Consider the following 19662-nt stretch of genomic DNA (forward strand, 5'->3'; position numbering starts at 1 on the left):
GTAATAACTTTATGGTTATGATTCTATAAAATCTAAAAAACATTTGTAATTCAACCAAAATGTAATTCTGGAGTTTACTAAAATTGTACAATGGGAGCTAAATCAAAATAGTATATATCTATTAATACAAATATATATATTTTTTTAAGTTGTCTGATTTACACATTATTGTAGTAATTTAGTGTTGAGAATTGTTGTGAATTGTTGTGAGATAAAGACTATCCAGACAGAACTGGAAAAAGAACATCCAGGCATAGATAATCCTGTCTTGGCTGATTTGGAGAATAAGCTCACCCTGTTTAGATCTGACTTTGAAAAAGAAATCAAAGCAGCAAAAATCAAGAAGTTTCACAAAGTCGCAGAAGACTACAAACACTCTGTAGTCTATCCATGGAAAGATGGGGGGCTACAAACAGACCAACCCTCTCCAAACAGCGACATCGGAGGGGATCCCAGACACAACTTCCCCACAACTTCCAACGGGACAGCGCTGGACAGTGAGGGAGGCAACGGCTTCGACCGGGACCCCGGGGGCAACACGCTCTTCTCGGCATCGACCGCATCCTCTACCTCTTTTTTAGAACAAAGAGGGGGAAGGGGAGGAGGCGCCCCGTACAGACAGAACACACGGAGAAGAGGAGCAAGAAATGTCGGAGGGGGAAGAAATCAAGAACCCAGAAAGCAGTACTGGACCCGCAACAATACGCACAACCAGATGTGAATGTGATCAACCTCTCACACCGATCCGTCAGTAAAGAATGTGAGTTGGCTTTATCAAAGGGTCTTAATTTTGTTCCTACTTCCCAATGCAACTCTTTTGAAACTAAAATAGACTTTGAGAAATTCTTCCGTAGTCTAAGACTTAAGGAATTCTTTAGCTCTAATAACAGATGGCAAAAAAACACTCTAGAGACAAATATAGATAGAGCTGCAGAGACTCCCACACCAGAAAGGGAGAGCCTCACGCCGTTTAGGCCTAAGTCTACATTTTGTCCTCCTAGATATAGAAACCAATCTTTAGATACATACTGCAGACTTGTAGAGAGAGATGTTACTAACATTACGAGTAAAAGCAGGGAATATAAGGTGTATAACAACCTCCCAAAAGCCCAGAGAGAGGCTATTCTAGAACTCAAACGGGACATGACAGTTGTTATAAAACCAGCAGACAAGGGGGGAGCCATATGTATTTTAAATCGAACAGATTATGAAAAAGAAATACATGGGCAACTTGCCAATACAACCTTCTATGAAAAATTGGATAAAGACCCCACCTCTGTCTTTAAAAAAGAAATTGACGTAAAACTAAAAGGATTTTTTGAAAATGGGGAGATTACTAAGAAAGAATATGAATACATGAAAGTTGAGCATCCTGTTATGCCAGTATTCTACACACTTCCCAAAATCCACAAAAATCTAGAAAATCCACCAGGGAGGCCTATAGTGTCAGCTATAGACTCACTCACAGAAAAGATATCTAGTTTTGTGGATTATTTTCTAAAACCATATGCTACTGCTTTACCTTCTTTTGTACGTGACTCTATGGATATGATAGATATTCTGAAATCTGTGCATGATCTAGATACAAAAAATCACATCCTTGTAACAATGGACATAGAAAGTTTGTTTACCAATGTAGACCACCAGGGGGGCTTAGAAGCCCTCACACACTTTCTCAGTCAACGTGACCTAGATGTTCTACCCAGTACTCAATGTATTAGGGAATTGGCAGAAGTAGTTCTGAAGAACAATGTATTCATGTTCCTAGACACTCACTATGTGCAGCGCAAGGGGACGTCAATGGGAAGCAAAATGAGCCCACAATTCAGTTCCCTATATGTAGCACTGTTTGAGGAAAACTATGTGTCTAATCCAACTAATCCCTTTCAACAGCACATAAAAATGTGGAAACGGTATGTGGATGATGTGTTCATGATTTGGCAGGGCCCTGAGAGTTCTCTTATAGAGTTCTTCACCTACCTGAATAGCTGCCATGAACACCTAAAATGTACTATTTGCCATGACCAGCAGGAAATTAACTTCCTAGATATACTCATAAAGAGAGATGGTCATAGGTTTGCTACTGATCTTTACAGGAAGAAAACAGACACCTGTTCCTATCTCCAGGCTGACTCTTTCCACCCCACACACCTAAAGAAAAGTCTGCCCATCAGTCAATATAGTCGCATCCGCAGAATCTGCAGTAACACGACAGACTTCAATAAACAAGCGGATGAATTGGACTTGAGATTTAGACAAAAAGGGTATCCTGAACCGTGGATAGAGTCAGCTAGAGATAAATATAAAGAGATGACACAGGAAGAGTGTCTGACAAAAAGACAGGCAAAACCCACTGACACTAGATCTTGTTGTTTCCTACAGTACTCTCCCATGGGGAAGGAATTTGAAAACATTATAAAGAAGCATTGGCACATTATAAATACAGACCCACAGTTGGAAAACGCCTTCAAAGATCCCCCAAAAGTGGTGTATAAACGTCCTCCAAATTTGAGAAATATGTTGGTAAAGTCTGACTTGCCACCGGTAAGAAAAAGCACTTTTCTAGATGTCCCAGATGGAAATTACAAGTGTGGGGCTTGTGTGCAGTGCAACTTCACCACAAAGTGCACCACATACAACCATCCACACACAGGGAAGAACATAAAAATAAATGGTTTTATCACCTGTAATCAAAAGAATGTTGTGTATCTAATATTGTGTCCTTGTGGTCTCGCCTATGTAGGAAAGACCACCAGAGCTCTCAAGACTAGGATTGCTGAACACCGAAGCAACATACGCACCAAGGATCAACACAGTCCAGTGGCCTTACACTTTGCAGAAGCACAACACAGTATCTCATCCCTGAGATACATAGGTATAGAACATGTTAAAACTCCAAGAAGAGGAGGTAACATTGATAACCTCTTACTAAGAAGAGAGAGTTACTATATCCATAAGCTACAAACTATGACACCTAGAGGCTTAAATCAGGAGGATGAAATAAAACACTTCCTGTGAAAGTATCCTCTAGTCACTAACCTGTGGTGAAATACCCACTCTTAAGTGAGTGTCCTAATATTCAAAAGTCAAAGAGAAATTCTCTCTGGTAATAAGATCCTTTACTCTGGTGCTAGTTTGCCTCTGTGAATATGCATCCGACCTAAGCCAGTCTCTGTATCATTGTATTGTGTAATAGTTCCTGGACCGAGACAGGCCATTAAGATATGTTTTAAGAGTTTTTAATTGTTTTTAACTGACCTACGGGCTGACTAATAAAATAAAATGAATGTATATATATATCTGTGATATGGCAGACCTATTGCCAGTGCACTCAGGGGAGATGTGTCACACCTGAGTTGACACAAGTGGGAGTGACTGACACAGGCCATTTCCTGATAAAACCACAGATCTGTTTGTGTATGATCATTGACCTGATGAAGATCTGAATAGATCGAAACGTTGTCCAAATAAAGAAAGTCTTTTTGTACCTTATCTGGTGTGCGGGCTCCATCCATTTTTCATAGTATTTTTTTAGCCCAGCACCCACCAGTCGATGTGCGTTGTCTATTTTCTTTTTCGAGAATTGTTGTGTCACCACATGTGAGGTGAATTGTAACTTGAACGATATTACGGTGATATATACTTTTTACTATTATTGATGCCTTACAATTGTCTAAATAACTATATGAATATGGGGAATAAATCACTGATACTGCTAATATTTTACTTTTGTAGTTTATTCTGTTAGGTACACTGCATTATTCAAGTTAGTAACAAGAAAAAGTACACTCTGATTATGCCCACCAACACCATTCAATATTTTATCAATCATTTCAGATACTCAAATACTAATATAATAATAATTATGAGGTCTCTAAAATGCTTCTAAGTGCTAGGTCTGTTTACTGACCTGTGCTTTTCCTATGCACATTTTCTAATAAAGTACCCTATTCAATCAATCTAAGGCTAGCTAATATTAGTATTCGTTTTTTTTTTTTTTTTTTCATATAGGGAGTTATGAATCAACATACTGTTTAACAAAACCATTTGTTTTGAAAAGTACAGTCAATAAAGCTGTTACTGTTAAGGTAAGAAATCTGGTTGCCAAGAAAGGATAAAGAAAAAATAACCATGTTTTAAACACGTGTTTTTTTTATTTTTTCCAAAGAATGTACATATGATCACACCGAGTGTGTTTCATACTAGGACCTATGCAGGTTACCCGTACTGTTACAGTATGGGATATATGTAGGCCTATTGGTAAAATATTTGCACACAAAACATTACTAGTCATATTATGCACATAGGATAACATTAATATACTCAGTGATCATTAAATATATTTTCTCCCTCATTATTACCCATATGAATGAACACCATAGCTATTGAAAATGGTGTAAAATACATGTATATCATTTTTGGTTACATTAGAAGTGAGCTAGCTGACCCCTCTAGTGAAACAAAACTAATTTCAAAGCTATTGCAGTAAAACCAACATTTAATTGAACAAAATACTACCAATACCAAATATTCAGTATATCAGTATATTTTATTTTGACAAGAAAAAACATGAACAAGTATTTACATGTATAATGATGCACAATGTCACCGTATAATCACGGTTGTTAGAACTCTAACTATAATTTTAATTCGAGAAGCCCGTTGTTAAGGCTATGTATGAGTTCTGTCATTTTTTGGTAACAGTTTTGTACATGATTACCAGCTGAACGTCCGCATAAGTAACACCATTCCTGTGTTGCCAGTGTCACATATATCCTGTTTGTTAATTTCACTTCGGGTAGTTTCCATGCATCGGGGGCTGTGATTATGTTTGGATGTGCAATAAATCCTCTGCGGAATCTTTCCTGACCAATTGCAATCTTTAGCCGGTCGGGTGTATAGTTTGCTTTGAGATACGGACATTCTCCTCTGCTGTAGAATGCATGTTGATTTAAAAGTGTATCGCCTGGCAGAAACTTTGAAAGCAGAAGGCGGCAGGCTCCGCAGCGATGATTATCCCCTACCCCTGTATGCTCCATGTTAGCCGGTTCCCCTAACCATGCAAACTGTGATGATTTCAAATTGAAAACACTATCATTGTTTGAATTGCTGTCGGATACGTGCTGTGGTGGAAGACCACATAGAAAAGCTTCAGATGTGTATATTGAATGATCATCTGGTGGGATATTTTTCCCTCCATTAGTATCATTCATCCATTTAATTCGACCATGCATAAGTCCATCAAAATAGGGATCTATGCCTGTGGGGACATATTCTCCATCTTTAAAAATGATTCCTGGGAAGATTGTGGGCTTTCCATCTTTCTCGTTAAAGTCGAAGGATTTTTCTACATCTTTAGCGAAGGTGTAAAATGCATTGGTCGCTGCTTCGCCAGAATCCTGTTTTTCTAGCCCCAATTCTAGCTCCATTTTTTTTGAAAAAAGAGACTGCAGCAGACTTCCCATTCTCCTTTTTTATATCTACAGCTTTTCAACGCCCCTTAATGCGTTGTACCGAGCATCCGGAGCATACTATGACATAGGCTATTACTTACCCATCTGTAACAGTATGGGATATGTGCATTGGTAAAATATTTGCACACAAAACATTACTATATGACAAATGGAATAACATTAATATACCCAGTGATCATTAAATACATTTTCCCCTCATTATTACCCATATGAATGAACACCATAGCTATTGAAAATGGTGTAAAATACATGTATATAATTTTGGCTACATTAGAAGTGAGCTAAACTGACCTCTCTAGTGATACAAAAACTAATTTCAAAGCTATTACAGTAAAACCTCCATTTAATTGAACAAAATACTACCAATACCAAATATTCAGTATATCAGTATATTTTTATTTTGACAAGAAAAAACATAAACAAGTATTTACAAGGATAATCATAGTCAATACAACTGACAAAACATTACTATATGTCAAATGACACAGTGGTAACAAAATATATACACAGAGTTCATTAAATAATTGAACATGATCACCAGTAAAATATACATTATATTCTTCTAAGTAAAATGTACATTATTGAGAAATAATGTTCAGTACTTGGTTCTACAGATGGTGTGTTACTCCAAAACAAAACAAAAAACAAAAAAGTATTTACAAGGATAATCATAGTCAATACAACTGACAAAACATTACTATATGTCAAATGACACAGTGGTAACAAAATATACACAGAGTTCATTAAATAAATGAATATGAACATGATCACCAGTAAAATATACATTATATTCTTCTCAGTAAAATGTACATTATTGAGAACTATTGTTCAGTACTTGGTTCTACAGATGGTGAGTTCCTCCAAAAAGTAACAAGATTGTTCAGTACATCATGTTTCTTTGAGTTTCCACCCAACACATGTTCGAAATTAATTGTCTCTTCGATCTTTTCTGGAATATCTTCCACCTCCTTCAGATCGTGTAGAAAGGCTTCACACATCCCTTGAACTTGGGATGGTATGACATCGAATCCCTGAGTTTCCAGCACACTCATGACCCCCAATATGAATCGACCATTCCAAAGTCTTTTGATTAATTCATTAAAATGATTGAATACATAATATCTTGGTAATGGATACAGACATTGATGGTTTGTCTGACTAGGATGATCTGTTTGACAACCGTAGCAGGCTTCTTTCATCTGGTCAAATATTACCACATCCAATAGCTTCGAGACACATACTTTTACAATGTCAAGAAGCATTATATTCCCCAGACAATCAGGCTGGCTTAGAGTCGAAAATGAATTAGATGGTCTGGGTGGTGAAGGTGGTGGTGAGAAGTAGGGTGTAGAATAGCCTACAGGTGATGGTGGAGGAGTACCAGGGACTGGATAGTATTCTTCATTCGTTTCAGACATGAAATCCGCCCATGGCCCAAATTCTACAGTTTCCTCTGGAAGAGTAGTGGTAGAGTCAGGCTTGTCATTGTCAACTTCTTCTCTTCTTTCAGTAGATTCCTCCATGGTTACTGGTGTAGAGCACCGTACGCTGAATACCCTTATATCGTGTATGGGGAATAGGCGTGGTTGGTAGGGAGGGTGGAACAATAAGGGGGGTGTATGACCCTAGCTAGATATAGGTAATTAGTTCAACCCATGTTAACCCAACATTAATGTGATCAGATGTACATTCTTTGGAAAAAAAAAAAAAAACACGTGTTTAAAACATGGTTATTTTTTCTTTATCCTTTCTTGGCAACCAGATTTCTTACCTTAACAGTAACAGCTTTATTGACTGTACTTTTCAAAACAAATGGTTTTGTTAAACAGTATGTTGATTCATAACTCCCTATATGAAAAAAAAAAAAAAAAAACGAATACTAATATTAGCTAGCCTTAGATTGATTGAATAGGGTACTTTATTAGAAAATGTGCATAGGAAAAGCACAGGTCAGTAAACAGACCTAGCACTTAGAAGCATTTTAGAGACCTCATAATTATTATTATATTAGTATTTGAGTATCTGAAATGATTGATAAAATATTGAATGGTGTTGGTGGGCATAATCAGAGTGTACTTTTTCTTGTTACTAACTTGAATAATGCAGTGTACCTAACAGAATAAACTACAAAAGTAAAATATTAGCAGTATCAGTGATTTATTCCCCATATTCATATAGTTATTTAGACAATTGTAAGGCATCAATAATAGTAAAAAGTATATATCACCGTAATATCGTTCAAGTTACAATTCACCTCACATGTGGTGACACAACAATTCTCAACACTAAATTACTACAATAATGTGTAAATCAGACAACTTAAAAAAATATATATATTTGTATTAATAGATATATACTATTTTGATTTAGCTCCCATTGTACAATTTTAGTAAACTCCAGAATTACATTTTGGTTGAATTACAAATGTTTTTTAGATTTTATAGAATCATAACCATAAAGTTATTACCAAATAGGTTACCGATTTTGATGAAATGGTGTACTGTGCACTACCGTATTAGTTATGTTTACTAGTTGTTATGGCTTAGAGAGATAAAAAAGAAAGAAGAAAACAGAGAAATTATGAGTGAAATTGTGTTGGAGAGAGATTGAGAGATTATGTATGAAAGAGAGTCCAACATGTTTTCTAGTTTCTAGTTTCAATTTCTTAGTGGTGTTATTTTTTTTAATATTTTTGTTATGTTGCAAAGTTTTAGGTGCTAGTTGAACATTCTTAGTGATGTTATTTTTGTAATACTTTATGTTGTATTGCAAAAGTTTTATGTTTTGTGTTTTTTATGCTAGTTGAAAATTCTTAGTGGTGTTATTTTTGTAAAATGTGTCTGTTATGTGGTAAAGTTGTATGTTTTGTGCGTTTTAGTGTTGAATGAAATTCTTAGTGGTGTTATTTTTGTCTGTTTTGTATTAGTTAAAATTTTCTTAGAGATGTTTGTACAGTGCATTGGTTTTGTGTTAGTTCTAATTCTCAGTGACGTTGTTTGCAATATTTACTGTTTTTGTTTTTGTTTTGTGTTAGTTTGTAATTCTCTGTGATGTTATGTTTGCAATATTTGCTGTTTATGTACGGTTTGTGTGCTCGTTGGAAATCTCAGTGGTTATTTTTTGTAATACTTTCTGTTAGGTGGCTATATTTTATGTTTTGTGCGTTTTAGTGTTGAATGAGGAAGTGCATGGTTTGTACAGATGAATAGTGTTTTGCTATGCAGAGTAGTGACACATCGTGTAACGAGTAGACCAGAGTGTCAGAATATAAAGTGTAAGATAATTATGTTGGTGGCAAACCAGTATGTCTACCAAATTGATTTACTGAGTATGATTTGTGTAGACAGATCTAGCTAGTGTCTCACCCCAGGAAAAGAAAAACTATGTTACACATGACCAGTGGGATAGGGATGAAGGGGGAAAGCATTGTATGTTAATTGTATTGATATTCGATGGGACTATAGATCTGCTAGTTTTTCTAGTTATCTGTATCTGTAGCTTATTGCTAAAGGATTCAATCCCTAAATATGAGTATGCATGGTATTTCCCCTACATCCTCCAGGGGGGCAGTATTTCCACTCTATATCCTTCTGGTGACATGGTTCAGGGGTAGAGAAACGTGTCATATCCACTAGATGGCACTATTTTCCCTACTACTGTCAAAGCATTATTTCTAAATAATATAAGTTATTGTATGAGTGAAACGGTGTACTGTGCACTACCGTATTAGTTATGTTTACTAGTTGTTATGGCTTAGAGGAAAAAAAAGGAAAAAAAAAAGAAAACAGAGAAATTATGAGTGAAATTGTGTTGGAGAGAGAGATTGTGAGATTATGTATGATCTAACCACTAACACTAGAAATATGTTTTATCTACAAATTCAAAGATTAACAATACCTTAGCACAACAAGTAACCTAAGCTACTGACTCTGCAATAGTGATAGTTGCGGAACCTACGGTAATCTAGATGACTCGTGATGTTTTTGTCTGTTTTTGTCTGTTTTTGTGTTAGTTTAAATTTCTTAGTAGCGTTATTTTTGTCTGTTTTGTATTAGTTTAAATTTTCTTAGAGATGTTTGTGCAGTAATATTTAGTTTTGTCTGTTTTGTGTTAGTTGAAATTCTTAGTGATGAGTGAGTGGATGGTGTCATACATTCGAGTTCATTATATGTATGTACAGTATGATTTGGTATTCCCCCTGTATCCTCCAGGGGGTGGTATTTCCCCTACATCCTCCAGAGGGCAGTATTTTCCCTCATCAGTCATTCAAGCTGCAAAGTTCAGGGTAGAAAAACTATATCCACTAGATGGCACTATTTTCCCAACTACTGTCAAAGTATTATTTTTAAATAAAACTAAACTATTGTATGAGTGAAACGATTATTTGCTTTAAAAATACTAAGTCCATTAAGGCGTTTCTAAGGCTTACACGTTTAGTGAATATCTACCGTATAGGATGGAAGTAACAGGATAAAATAATAGGGTTGTACGGTAAATATAATGGCATTTCAATTTAGTTTGTCAAAAAATAATATATAATCTCCCTATTCCATCAATTACAAGAAATACACATGCTGTTGTTAGTGATTCACCCCAACAGATATCGCTATTTCACATACATCTGTCAACTTAGTAATCCATAATTTCATATGACGGATTTGAATTTCCCATTGCATAAGCATACCTGGAAGCCTATATGTAAAGGTGTTGTATGTAAAGATAAATCTTTAGGTTATACACAATATTAGTTTAATATTTTAAGGAATACCTAGTATTTGAACCCCATAATATACTACTACTAATACATGTTTTCAGCGTATTGGACAAATGGCACAAAACTTTAAAAATGTTAAACTGTTCATGTAATGCCCCTCCATTGTATTTTAGATAACCTTTGTAGATAGGCCGTTTTTGCCTAGATTGGGTTCAAGTGGCTACAATGCTAAGTATAAGGTTATTTTTCATCTCTCTGAGATGACCATGAATAGCTAAAAAATAAACAAACAAACAATACAATTGTTTTACATCAGCTGCAGTACCACTAGTGGACACTAGTGACCACCCATGTTCTTACAATGAAAAAATAAATGTGAAAATAGCTGATCTACAAGCTGTATTCCTCTCTCATTTATGTAATGTTAATGAGAAATAGAGTTATTATTCTAGCGGTGTAGTACCACTATAGTGGCCATACAAATAATCCCCCTAACCCTAACCCTAACCCTTAAATCACACCATATTCCAATATATTATTCAACAGGGACAATCCCCACGTACATCACATCCCAGTGAAAATAATAGGTAGGCTAGGTATTACCCCAAAATAACACATCTGCAAAGCTGTTAGCCTATGGGTTCAAAATAGCTCATCTACAAGCTGTATTCCTCTCTCATTTATGTAATGTTAATGAGAAATAGAGTTATTATTCTAGCGGTGTAGTACCACTAGTGGCCATACAAATAATCCCCCTAACCCTAACCCTAACCCTTAAATCACACCATATTCCAATATATTATTCAACAGGGACAACCCCACGTACATCACATCCCAGTGAAAATAATAGGTATGCAAGGTATTACCCCAAAATAACACATCTGCAAAGCTGTTAGCCTATGGGTTCAAAATCACAAATCTACAAAACTTACTGTACATCTAATTTAATTATTATACAAAATAAATGTAAGATGGGGTGACACAATGAGTTGCATTAGTGTGTCATAGTCTTTAAACTGTTTTTACTGCAATCAGGTGTATGAACTCTAAAGATAAGCACACTTCCCCCTGGGTCTATGCACGTCTGTGCAACAAAGAAAAAACAAATGTGAAAATAGCAGATCTACAAGCTAACACTCTATAATTCTTTGTAATATTAGGACATTGTCATGTGTATTGTCAGTTCTATCCAATATCATTGCATTCAGTGCAAAACACCTAATATATACATGACTGGGACAAACCGGTTTGGTTGACAGCATATCTAAGTTAAATGTATTACTATGCAACACTTTGGTCATGTTGAGGTAAATAGTTTGAATAATCTAGTGTCTTGAGAACACAGATTAGACCTCCACAATACAACTATAAGTAGTATAGTTAGTCAAACTAGTGAAAATAGCTTATCTACAAGCTGGATTCCTCTCTCATTTATGTAATGTTAATGAGAAATAGTTATTATTCTATCGGTGTAGTACCACTAGTGGCCATAAGTGACCACACATATTCCTATGACAATACCAAATCCACCCCTGCTAACATGTCATCTTTGTAACATTAGGACATTGTCATGTGTAGTACCACTACTGACCACTATGTCAGAGTTTGAGGTGGGGAGGGTTTGAATTATAGATGCAGATGAAACTTCTGTAGTTTTAATATCAAATAGAGTTACAACAGAGGGTAATCAATATCTTCCAATCATTTTTATATTAACAAATGCCTAAACACATAAAATAGCAGATCTACATGCTGGTGCTAAAAATCACAAAATCCCTGCTTGTTTGTGTATCTGTCACTTGAATTATGTTCAAGAAATAGGCAAATTCCAAAATGCAATGATTTTGTTTTCTAGTGTCAGTAAAAACCCAGAAAAACCTCCCATGTCCGTACAGAATGGGTTGAAGAACAATACCTCAGAACTCTGTTAGTGATTATATTAAAAGCTCTTTCCTAGTATCTGTGATGAAAATTAGATAAGAAAAAACTTGGTGGTTGAAAAATGAGGAACTTTGTATAGAAGAAATGGATTAACTAACCAGAGATGGGACCCTTAGCAAACATATGTAGTTATATCATTTACTTAAACGTTGATTTTATTTATTTTTACCCTATAAAACCATGGTATGGCCTATGATCACATTATATTTTATCAAAAGGTTGATTAGTTATGAGAAGCTTTCAAATAACAGGCTACCTAATGTTAGTGTGATAAGAGATAAAGATAGCATAGTAGCCTACTTGATATCATCTGGGCTGTGTAGATAAGAAGACTTGTGAAAAAATGAGGAAGTTTAGGATTAACTGCCCAGAGAGGGGGGCACTTGGTACAACATGTAGTTATTTCACCTACTTTTACACATGATTTAATTTTTGTTTACCCTTTTAAATATCTTATGTATAAACACATTGTTTTTATCGAATGACTGATTGTCGTGTAACACTTTCAAATGACAGATCAGCTACTGCTAGTATGATCAGAGATAAAGATATAGAGTACCCTCTTGGTGTCATATGTGGGGGGTCAGATAAGGGTAATTAGATACCTTGATAAGGAAATATATTTGTGCACCCTGTCATACAGTACCCAATATGACTATGCATGGGTGGAAGGGTTTTGAAATCACAGGTGTAGATGAAACTAAATTATAATGTAGGTTTAATATCAACTAAGGGCTTCAGAGTTAGTAAAGGGGGTCCTCAAAAGCTTCCAATCATTTTATATTAACACTGTAGAACTGTACACAAAAATAGCAGATCTACATGCATACAATGTTTCGCACTGCGAGACGTTGTGAGCTTGCAGATTGGCTATTTTCGCAAAGAGGTTTGGTGTAGGGGGACAAAATAGCAGACCGAGTACATATTATAATACCAATTTATTAGGTAATGATGGCTCAAGTGGTTAAATATATGAAAAAGAGCCATTGACATGACTCCAAAATACACTGATGTCTGTGCGGTCAAACAGCAAACAGATGGACAGACACAGATGATCTAGAAGTTGTACAATAACTATTACACATACAACTTACAATATACCATTGCCCCAACCATGTCATGCAATGTCACTAGTAAAGCAAAGTCACGATTTGAGGCAGGGGACAGTTTTAAAATTAGATAAGCCTAAGACCATCTGCTGCTTCTATTGGGGCTATCACACACACACACACACAGTTTGCGACACATAGTGTAAACACACACATTCCCCCCCCCCACCCTTTCCTCTCTCTCTCTCTCTCTCTCTCTCTCTCTCTTCTCTATGTCATCATTAATAGACATGCACACAAATTAAACAATTAATATGCCTTCACAGCTGCAGTACCATTTATCACCGTATCAATCCCCACTAGAGGGTCAATTTCCTCATACCCCATCGCAAATGTGTCAAATCTGATAGGCCTACATTAAAAGCGATAAAAGCTTTTGCCTAGAAGGGTTCATGTGGTTAAATATGCTTATTGCTTAATGTCAGATAATATCCTCAGAGTTACTATAAAGTTGTTAACACTGTAGAACTGATGCCTAAAATATCAGATACACAATGCATAATATGATATTGCAGTGTAATGTTGTGAGTTTGTAGATTGGCTATTTTTAATACAGTAGGTATTGTTTTCTTATCACTCTTTATACAGACAACGTACGTTGGAACGAGAAAAAGAAGTTGGTGCAATATTGCAAACAGATGGACAGACACAGATGGCCTAGATGTAGTACATTATCTATTTATTACATACACATCATACAATATTCCATTGCCCCAATCATGTTGCTGTAATGTTACAGTTAGAAGCAACCCACACCATTGACTGATTGTCACACACACACACACACACACACACACACACACACACACACACACACACACACACACACACACACACACACACACACACACAGTCAACCGATTATTGTGACATCCATGATTGCTGTCACTTTACCCCCCTTCCCTTTCACCACCCCTCCCTCTCTCCCTCCCTCTCTCTCTCTCTCTCTCCTCCTCTCCTCCTCTCCTCAACTCTTGCATACTGTAGTACTTTTAAAAACTTATAAACCAACAATATAAAACATAAAACCAAAACACTATAAAATATTAGTTATGATTATATTAAATATGCAGATTTTAAAATTTTTATTCAATTAATTTATACTAATTTATTCATTAATTAAAATATTTTAATCCATCTAATTAATTATGCATTGATTAAAACAGCGCCCCCTAGTGGTAGGAATTCTGCACGCATATAGTGTATAATAAGACTACTTACTGGCTTTACCTCCTATCTAAGTCTTATCTGCCCCATGTGATTTTAAAATGTTCTTCTTTGAAGTGTTGACTTTATACACATGTTTTTACGCTTTGAGATTTGTTTCAAAAGTAAAGGGCACGATAAATAAAACATAATTATTATTACTTAATCTGTTTTATTTATCATTTCAGATCTAACTACAAAGACCCGGAGTTGCAGCTTTGATGGAGTATTTCTGATTGAGGGGGCTGCCCGCTACAGCTTGACCTTTGACAAGGCCAAGGGACTCTGTGAGCATCTGGGAGCCACTCTGGCGAGCCCAGAACAGGTTCAGGTGGCCTATGATAAAGACATGGAGACTTGCAGGTCAGATTTTGAGCTTTATCTAATTCACCCTGTGTTGTTGTGATACCACTGTTTAGTCATTATAATCAATATAATCTCTATGTCGTTTGAGGACGATTGTGCACACACTCACAGGTCAGAAACCTGCCTACCAGTGACATCGTCGATGGGGATTCCAAGTTAATAGAAACTGCAGGCTTTCTCATCCTGGAAAGTCAGCATGCTTTAATAGAAGCCATTATTGTTCTTGCATTAATTTAAGAAAATAAATCGTTCAGTCGTGTACTAAACCTAGCTTACTGATGATGTCACTGGTAGACTACTTTCTCAACTGTCCACAGCCCTCCCATGAGACACATGCAGAGTAGACAAAAATGGTACCATATTATAATGTACTTTAAGGACCAATTACAGTATATGAAGATACGAGTTGAAAATGGGTGAAATGGACTTTCAATTATTTGTATTTGTTTTATTTTCTCTTCCTGCTATGATACCTGAATTACATCTGTTATAAATCTGATCTTATCGTATTGCACTTGAAGGTTGTATTACTTCTCAATCAGATGTGGGATCATGGGTTGGTGAGCAAGTCATTATTATTTATTGCGACTGTAGGTCGCAGTTAACTATGAAAACGTCACATCTTGTTAGTAACATCGGTAATTGTGACATCACATTCCGTCCTTGTCCCTTGTATGCCCATATATGGAGATCCCTGATTTCATCAATATTAAGCCCATAGCTTGGAATGCCCATATATGGACATATTGTGTGAGTTTCATGTGGTCTATAATAACATAAGACATCTATGATGTCAGACGTCAGTCATCCATATTTGGGAAAATATTTTGACCATGTTTTGTCCAACTTAAACAACCAACCGCAACTCGAATCACACTGGCAATTGAATTCCATCCTGTGCGAATTCCGACCTGCGCGACCTCGCCCTTTAAGGTAAGGTCGCTTTTCGCCCTTAGACGTCTTACTGGTTTATTATGGAATATGGATGCCAGGAGGGAGTGTTCCTTATTTCAAACTCAACCTACTATACAGATTTTGTAAAGATTCAGTGGTCAATTTAAAGTTGCTCAACTAGTGGTCAGTAGCGGTATAGCAAACTGCGGTCGCGTCTGCTTTTTTCGGCCGTTTTTCGCCGCGGACCGGGCCTCAGACCACCACCGTCTCGCCGAGACGCATCAGTAGAGGGGTCTCACATCCCTCTACGACCAGGCGTTCGGGAGTTACGGACTCCTAAACCAGAGCAAATGCTGTTGTTATGTTGAGGCAAGCTACTTCCTGAGAAGACAGCAAGACGCACTGTGATTGGCCGGCAGTGTATGATCCGCGCTGTGATTGGCCCGGTAGTGTATGATGATGTAATTTTGCTGCGAAATCCGGTCCCCAGCCAGGGTCATAGAAAACATATTTACAGAAGGCTTTAGGGGCTGAAATTCACAGAGTGGGTCTTCTAAAACTTTAGTGATAATAGTTAGATCAAATTTAAGATTTGTTTAATTGAAAAAGTTACATAGTATAACTTTAACTTATTTGGGTCACCAACATGGATTAAATCAAAACATGATAATGATTAACTGGGTGTTGTGGTGGAATTCAGATCAATCAATAATCAAAGAGAAAATGAGGAGACAAGACAATTATATTAGGTGGTGGTGTGGTCAAGTTTATATAACATGATATCATGGACAGAAGTACAATTAACACTCTGGGCAGTGGTAAAAGAGTTCTGCTAAGAAGAATGGTCAAACACTAGAGTTATACTGTGTGGCTTCAAGGCCTCTGGGACGAGGAGTACCATAACAAGATAGGCTTTACCAAAACAACAGTTACTTAGGCCTACAGAAGGCCTCTCTACTCCTAACTATCAGGTATTAGTATCATCATAAAGACCTAGATATTAATATAATCAATGAACACATGATGATCTATTCTATAACGTCACAAATAATCAATCATGATAAACTCTAATCTACGACAGTGTCCAGTTTAATACCAAGGTTTAATACTACAGAACACAGTTTTGCAATAATGGTGAGAGTTTCATAAACTCAATATTTAACACAGGAACCAGAACCAACCATCTGCTTTTCTTCTGTGATGGCCTCTTTTCTCCTGTCTACTGTGAGAATAGACTGATGCTAGCTTGGTTGTTTTTTCTTTCTTTTCACAGCAGTGTAACTCACTTGTCTGGTGTATTGCCATTTGCCAATGTTAGGTTTCATGACATTGTGGTGTCTGTGTAGGTTTGGCTGGATCGACAACAAGGACGTGGTGATCCTCAGACAAACGCACCATGAAAACTGTGCAAAGAACGGGACGGGACTGATCAAGAAGGAGCCTGCAAGTCCAGATGAAAGGTTCGATGCCTACTGCTTCGATAAGCAAGGTGAAGGGAGGGGGAAGGACTGTGATGACGAGGTGAAAGCAGAATTCAACTCTGATGTACCAGGTAATTCATGCATTCTTCGTAGGCTACATCATTTACCTTCAGTTTCACTTTCAGAGTTCATGAAATAATAATAATAATAATAATGATCAAATATTTGTATAGCACTTAAATCCTATTTAATTTGTTGTGTGACAAATAGCTGAAATAGCTGACCTACAAGCTGTAATCAGGTAGTAAAAGCAACTTATTGAAAGAAAAGGAATGGTAAATGGACCAGAGACGCCTGTTATTGTTGTCTTGACAGAACGACTTCCCTCTTGGTTTAATGGTTCATTACAGTCACTATCCAAAGTACTATTAAAGTTACAAAATTTAGCTTTGAAGAAGATTCTGTACAGTAGCCTATACTGTATGAAATGGGGAAATAACTGGACATTAGATAACTCAAAGTCCCATTCATGTACTAGGGCATTCACGAATAGTGACTTTTAGTATTCGAATTATACGACCTCAAAGTATTCGAATAGTCGAATATTCGACAGGACTGACCAAACTGTCAAATATTAAGTAAGCAAGAGGCGAACATTGTGAAAATAGCAGATCTACATGTAGATCTGCTATTTTCACAATATTTATCTGCGGAACTGAGTCACGTTAAATGTAATACCTACAATTCCAAGTGCTTGTCAGGGTGGGGGTCCCCAGTTCAAATATGTTTATTTTGGGGATCACAGCCTATTTTAATGTGTACGAGAAAAGGGAAATGACAACTGTAGCGTATCAGAATTCAAGCTCCTATTGTTGGCAGCATGTTATCCTCTGAGGGGCTGAGAAAGCACCAAGCAATGTCAAAGAGAGAGAGGAGAAAACTCCTTTGTATTGCTCACCTGGTCCTGACACAGTGAACTCATCACCAGTCCATGAACCACACCCAAAGCCCTGCTTCTAGCTACGGTGCACTGTACAATGCTGAGTGTTCATTCAACTGTACATTTTGTACACTCTTCTTCTTGACAGTGTATAAACATAACCAAATACACCCTGCCTTACGGGCTGGCAGGGGAGGGTGGTTCTGGTCGCTGCACTAGCGACTCCTACAGGTTGGTCAGAGTGTCTGTTCACCAGGCAGGGTTCCCACGGTCATGAAATATTCCTGGAAATATTTTGAAATTAGAAAAATATGTTTCCAGTACTGGAAAAGTTTTGGAATTCATCAAGGGTCCTGGAAGGTCCTGGAAAAAATATTTATGCATTGTCTTATACCTCTGAAATGACAAATTAAACATGGGCCAAATTGTCAAATATATAGAGGCAGGAATTGTGAAAATATCCGATCTACATGCTCACAACGCCTCGCAACGCACAATAGAACTGTGTTATACAAAATTCCTCAACTCTTAGTGCTCGTCTGTGGCGGGTCACCAGTTAAAACATGATTATTTCGGCGGTCACGGCCTGAAAAGGTTGAGAACCACTGGCATACACTACCTGTCTTTGGGCATTGCGCATAGGAGTAAGCGACCTGTTGTTATTGAGCTGAATTATTGTTATATAGTCCTGGAAATTGGGTTAAATATTCTGGAAAGGTTTTGGAAATTAATTGGTAAAAATGTGTGGGAACCCTGACCAGGGAGCAGAAGTGTGAAGGATAGTTCCTCTGCACGCATTTCACCCCCGTGGTGAATCTCCACCACAAGGGTGATGTGGTTGTCTACTCCCTCCACTAGGATGTTGGCAGTGACAGGAACTCTATACCATACATGGAGGGAATTGGCAATGTCTGAAATTGGGGAGACATTTTAAGATTATTATTTTTTTGGCTTCTTCTGCCTTTATTGATTGGTGTACAGTAGGCTGACAGGAAACGGGGGGGGGGGGGAGATGGGGGGGAGGTGACACGCAGCAAAGTCGTCAGGATCGGGACTCGAACCTGCGACGCTGCAAGGGCTGGATTACTGCACCACTACCCTGTGGCCCAGGCTGGGGAGAAATTCTAAATGACAACATGAAATGATGACACTGGTAAACATGTCAGCGTTACATAACTGCTGTAAGAGATTACTGTTGGACATTGTCACAAACCAAGGCGTCTGTGCACCCTTTGCGCATATCGGCGCTGCGGATCCCAAAAGGAGTCATAAAAGGAGTGATGAGCCCACAACTAGAAAATATTGTTCCTTCGAAACAATTGTGGGCTCACTTCAAGCCAGAAAACAATGGCTATAAAAGTACAAAATGTCAAGATCGCAGGCAGTGCTCTCTTTGACGTTACTGACGCAATCGGACGCTGCATGCATGATTTGAGGCATTTTGTTCCAAAAATGTGTTATGCAAAAGTTGACCCGCTGGTGGCGCTATAACAGGCCAATGTGAAAGGGTGGCATCTGTTCCTTGACCTAGTGGGAATGTGCTTGCACGATTTCACGCACATCGCAGGCTGTGTTCATGATTTGAGGTGTTTTTGGC

General features: G+C 37.3%; 1 protein-coding gene across 2 annotated transcripts in view; it reads left to right on the forward strand.

Moving 5' to 3' along the window:
* Positions 1 to 19662, forward strand: part of LOC308296663 (scavenger receptor cysteine-rich domain-containing protein DMBT1-like) — a 63846-nt gene that overhangs the window by 19784 nt on the left and 24400 nt on the right. For both annotated transcript variants that reach the window (XM_080739990.1, XM_080739991.1), the window contains exons 6-7: positions 14633 to 14807; positions 17051 to 17256. In XM_080739990.1, the coding sequence (XP_080596116.1) occupies positions 14633 to 14807; positions 17051 to 17256 (381 nt within the window). The remainder of the gene's footprint in view (positions 1 to 14632; positions 14808 to 17050; positions 17257 to 19662) is intronic.

The sequence above is a fragment of the Nannobrachium achirus genome (assembly GCF_963921795.1).
Source record: "Nannobrachium achirus genome assembly, chromosome: 13".
NCBI lineage: Eukaryota > Metazoa > Chordata > Actinopteri > Myctophiformes > Myctophidae > Nannobrachium > Nannobrachium achirus.